The sequence below is a fragment of the Phaseolus vulgaris genome, chromosome 4 (genome assembly GCF_000499845.2).
Source record: "Phaseolus vulgaris cultivar G19833 chromosome 4, P. vulgaris v2.0, whole genome shotgun sequence".
Lineage (NCBI taxonomy): Eukaryota > Viridiplantae > Streptophyta > Magnoliopsida > Fabales > Fabaceae > Phaseolus > Phaseolus vulgaris.
The window spans coordinates 47021429-47027206 of NC_023756.2; the positions used below are offsets into that span (position 1 = coordinate 47021429).

The 5778-nt window shown below is 30.0% G+C and overlaps 1 protein-coding gene across 1 annotated transcript; it reads right to left on the reverse strand.

Moving 5' to 3' along the window:
* Positions 1-91: 91 nt before the first annotated feature.
* Positions 92-1357, reverse strand: LOC137838100 (transcription factor bHLH68-like). Its single transcript, XM_068647330.1, has 2 exons — positions 688-1357; positions 92-428 (listed from the first exon to the last, which is right to left on the reverse strand). The coding sequence occupies exons 1-2, from the start codon at positions 903-905 to the stop codon at positions 107-109; spliced, it is 540 nt and encodes a 179-aa protein (XP_068503431.1). The 5' UTR covers positions 906-1357; the 3' UTR covers positions 92-106.
* Positions 1358-5778: the final 4421 nt, after the last annotated feature.

Below are 5778 nucleotides of genomic sequence, written 5' to 3' on the forward strand. Positions count from 1 at the left end.
GGTGTTGATTAGTAAAGTTTGATGAAAAGTGGATTTCTGCATCCCATATGACAAAGAAGGAAGGGAAAAGGTAATGAAATAAGAAGATTGTAGATTCTGAATTAGTCTAGAGGAATCTCTGTGTATGAAATCTTACCTCAGAAGATCGATCTGGTGGTGGATGCCTTGCATCTGTGTTGCTGTTAGAGAAATCTAACATGCTGCTACTGAAACTTGTGACACATGATTTTGGAGACCAAGATGGTTTTGATGACTGAAGCTCTTCGTTTCCATGGCCATATACGTAGCTGTTAGCTGAATTTTCTTGTTTAACATCAACAAGAGAAGCGTTTGGAGCCTGAGCTAGCATTTGATCCTCCCAGTTCTCCAACTTCTTGCTCTGAAACTGGCCCATCCCAACCTTACCTTGTTCATCCACCACCCCACTCCTATAACCAAAAACATCACCACAAGGCAAAAACAATTAGATTTTGATCCTTCCTTAACCAAACACAGATTGTTTTTTTCAAAATAAAATAATTGAGACACTTCAGAATGTTCTAACATAACTTTAGGATTTCATGGTGTTCCAACCCTCCAAACACAGATATTATATTTACCAAGTGTCTCCATGCAACCATGTTATTAGTTTAGTTTACTTTGTGTGTGTGTCTGTGTAGAGTGGAACAAAAAGAAAGAGAAATATACATGAGTAGCTGGCTCCATGATTCAGGAAGCTCTTGATTCTCATTCCAAGAAGGAAAGGGAAGAGAAGTGGGAGCATAAGGGATGGGAAAGTTTGAAGGAGTGGTGGAGAAGAAAGGAGGAGCTTGTGGAGGCATGCTATTGATATTGATGTTCCACCAGTTAGGGTTTCCAGTGATCATTTGTTGCACTGGTGAGCTCTGAAGAACACCTCTATTCATGCCTTCTTCTTCTTCTTGTTCTTCTTCCTTTTGAGAAAAATTTTCAGCTGCTGTTTGCAAAGAAAGAAAGATGTATTATTATTCTCTTTCTGTGATCTTTCTCTTTCCCTTTCTTTGCTTGGTGTCCCAACCAAACACTGCCTTTGTAGAAAATTTGATAGGTCCTCCAAAGGGTTGATTAAGTAGGGTGAACACCACTGCTTGGACCCGTTTGAAGGAATTAAATTTGAATAATTATGGAGTTTTTGAGAACCTTTGTCTTTGCTTTGCCTTTCTTTATTGCTTTTCTTTCTTTCTCACTTTCGTGTTATTTCTTTTCTTTCCTTTGCTTTTGCTTTATCTTAAAGTGGGACAGAAAAAGGTGGTAGGAATTCCCATAATTATAAAATTGCAAATATACTGCATAATCACTCTAGAGAACATTTTTCCCCTATCATATCTACCAACGTGGCGCACTAGAAAGGCCTAAAACAGTACTCATTAAATAAACACATTTTTACATCAACTCAAAGATTAAAGATTAATTTCTCTATAGTTCTATACATATTTCAGAGTGTATGCTTGCTCCAAAAGTTTTTTCTTTCTTTCTACTTTCCACATGCCATTCAAAACGTGATGTATCTCTCTGAGGTTGTTGACCTGCTTTTCAATTTAGTTCCATATCAAATACCTCTCGACTTTCATCAATGATATTTTCAGGCTCATCAGTTTTTTTGGTTGATGGAGGGTACAAAACATAACTACTGTTCTGCATGATTCCTTTGTTATAGGCTAGGTGATATACTCGAGAAAGGGTAATCATTCATTAATAACCCTTATTTTTTTATATAATCACATTCACAATTATATATATCTTTAAAGGTTTTCAAATTATCAATGAAATTATTATATGGTTCAAACTAAGGTTTTGGATTTATTGAAGTTTTTATCAACAAATAATAATGAATATATGTGAATCACTTTAAAGGTGATTCAACATTTATATAGAGCACACAATTTTTAACTTTTTTCTCTCGACACGTCTCTTATATCCAAAAAAATACATCATGACATCATTCTCATACAGATCAAAGGGTCAATACACCAATCAGAGAAGGAGAAAAACGCAGCTTGAGACTTGGATGTAACTCAAGACTAAGTCTTTAAGTTGAACCAAAGCAAACACTTCCAATACATCTATTACAACCCCCATTAAATATTACTCTGTTTCTATGCTTTCAAATCTCGTTGACAACTGTGATTCAAATCACTCCCCAAACCTCATTTACCCAAGCAGACACATTACACATCCTAAACTAAGAGAAATTTAGTCTGCTCTTAATTGCATAAGTTCACCTTATATAAAGTTTTTGTTGTACAAAAGTTCGTTCTAAAATATACATTATTTACTAAAATTTTAATTATAAATTTTTGAAAAATCAATCTAATTTCAGTGATTTAAAAAGAATACACCAGTAAAAGAAACCCAGAAAAATAAGTTGAATAATATGAAGATAATAGTATTTGGACAAGACAATGGTTCGAATCGATGAAAGTGTATTACATAGAGGAGGAACAGCTTGAACTGACATCACACACACCAAAGAGGTCAATGTCTAGGGCATGCCATTGCTCATGTTTGTTTCTCCAAGAATTTAGTTCCCAGTTTCCATCAATTTTAAACTGTCACCTAAAACTTTTACACATTCTTTTTGGGTATCCCAATAAATCTCCTTCCCAAATGAGCTAAAGTAAAATCCACCAAACATCATTATAACTTTATAAGATGTTTTTATATTTAATATAGTAACATTTCATTTTTTATTTATTTCAAAATTTATTTAATTATCTTCTAATTATTGTTTAAATTTCATATCTGCTATTCTTTACTTTTAAATTATTGATGTTTTATAAATTTAAAGTGTCATTCATTAACTTTGTTAGTTATACAATTACTTGAACAACCAAGATCACAATCTAAATCTGATAGTGATAGTTATTTATATATGTGTTGTATATTTTATCGTAACGTCTTAGCTACGTTCCTGGAAAGTTCAACTTAAATACAGATGAAATGAATGTGTTAAAAACTTCTTATTCTTATTTGGATATTAAAAAAAGTGAGATAGAAAGTCATGTGTATAGATTTTTCCTTCGTCATTGTTGAATATTTGGTAGAATTTTCTAGCATTGAATTTACTCGTTTTTTATTAGTAAAAATAAATGAATAAATAAGAAGTATTTTAAGAATAGTTCAATCTTTATACAAACGATTAATCTAAGTATTTTTTTCCTCAATCTTCGTTACACAGACAAAAATACCTTACACCTTACCTCTTATACAAATATTTATAAGATAAACCATTAAAATTAACCATTAAAACGTATCTATCAGCTAGACCTCTTAATAATTTTTTACAGACATCATGCAAACTAGTAACTCAAGACACAAAAAAATAGGTAAAACATATCCCGCATGCTTTGGATTTTACTTAAGACCAAACCTTCAACTGCGCAAAAGTAAAAATTTCATTATGATTTATCCTGCTATTTTTAAAAATCTTCTTATTCCTGTATTTTCACAATTCTTCTACAACTGTTTTCTACCCAACCCAAATCTAATTATCAATTTCATTGACACTACTCAATTTGAAATTTAAAAAAAAAAAAAAAAAAATTTAACTTTCAATGATCGGTCAATACCAACTTCATTCACTCGTAGTACATAGACCACACAATAAGCAAAGAAATATCCAAAAAAACACACATGCCTGCGACTTCTAGTTTCAATGAACATTCCTAATCAGATACAACAAAAAAAAAAGAGATGAATAATGAACAAAAACCAATGGTGGAATTATTCCTTTGGCATGAGAAGTGAATTACAATAGTATTATTGTGGAGTTCAATATTAATTCCACAGGCAAACATTCCCTCGTGCCGCATTTTGATGTCGCAAAGAAACAAAAAAACCCTTAATTTTCGAGCTAATTTAGAGTGTGGTGACAGAGATTATGGGGAAGAAGTTATAAATTATAGGTTTTTGTGTATTGATATTGATATTGAGAATTGAGATATAGGAAGTGTCAAAAAAGGAAGGAAGAAAAGAAAGGTAGAATAGCTGAGAAGGGTTTAATGTTCATATCTTTGTCGGAAGCTGTGTGTCTTTTGTACCCACATTTTCTTATTTTATTTTCCTTCTTTGTCTTCACCTTCTTTGTCATATATTCCTCTTCTCCTTTCATTTCCTATTCATCTTTGATTTCCACTTCAACTATGCCCAATCAATCAATTTCTTAACCTTTGTTTATGATCTAATTTTTCTAAGAATTTTCTCTCTTTATGTGAACCATGCATGCTGCCTCTCTTGTGTCTACATTTCTTAGTTAAAAATAGTGAAAAAATATACATAATTAGTTAAGATTCTATTATTTTTAGATAATTTTTTTCATAGTTACTTAGACTTCTTTAATGATTATAATACAATAAAATATAATAATTCATTGTTTGAAATACCAACAGATTCATTTTTTTTTATTTTTTTAACAGCAAAAAATAAATAAAATAATATAGAATACTTGAAGGTACTCCAACCCTATTACAAAGAGAGAGAGGGTCCAATAGAGAGGGTTTCCAACCAAACCTACAAAATCTAAGAGAACAACCTATTCTTATGTCCAAAAACTAACATCAACAAAAAAGTTTCTCCAAGACCTGCTCTAGTAATAACTTCACGAAGAATCAGATATACTTTAACTATTGCACATTCTTATACAAAATATATATATTTCATAGTACAAATAACACAAACTACAAAAAAATATGTATACAAAATACAATATATATTAAGATCATATATATGTTTAAAGTTCTAAAAAACCTATTTGTTCCACTTAATTTATACAAATGAATAATGTTTAATTTCTTTATCTTACTACTATCATCATTTTAATTAGTGTAACATTTGGTATTTATTATTATTATTGATATTGATCATTATCATTATCATTTTTGTCAATACTATTGTCACCATCTACCACAATTATTGTTATTAAAATTATTATGAACAATTATTGTTATTAAAATTATTATGCATGAATAAAGTATTGTGTAGGTTTTTAGCAAATATTGTGTAATATGTCTTCTGTAGTTTTTGTTTTTTCACGGTTGGGATGGTAAGTTTTGGTGACTCTTTTATATCAAGTTTAAAACTTTTTTTTATATACGGATTCGATTATCTCTTAAATGGTCTAATTTATTTGATTCATTATTTATCTATTGTCGATTAAAATGTAGAGTTAACCCTTGACCTTTGTTTTAAAGAAGTGAGGTTTATGATGATTTTTTTTTATTATGTGAGTGTTGTTTGAGTTTCTATCTCATGACCGAGTTTAATAAATATTGTTTCAATTATAGTAAATTCCTATAAATTGGATCACACTTTATTTCCATTTCTTCTTCTTAAATCTTACATTTTAAAATTTAGTGAGATATTTGTTAAAATTGATTTTCTACTTCTCTTTATAGTTCTAAATTTTAATGTTTATGGTTAACATACATTACAATTTAAATCAATTTGATTGGTCTGATTGTGAATAGTAACGCATTTGTAATTTGATCATTGACTCATAAAGTTATACAGTAATTTTTTAAATAAATAATATTGGAGTTGTAAGCTATGAAGGTAGGCGTTGGGTGAAGGAGTTGTGACTGAAAAACTATTTTACTTTTGTATAGCATTACATGCACGGTCTTTAAAATAAAACAATTTAAAATATAGTTGCTGTTATACATCTGTCAGAACGACGCTATTTGATTTTTATTTTTCTTATTTTCTTTTATCAAGCCAATGTTATATAATTAATCTTACGACGATAAAGTTTACACTAATAAT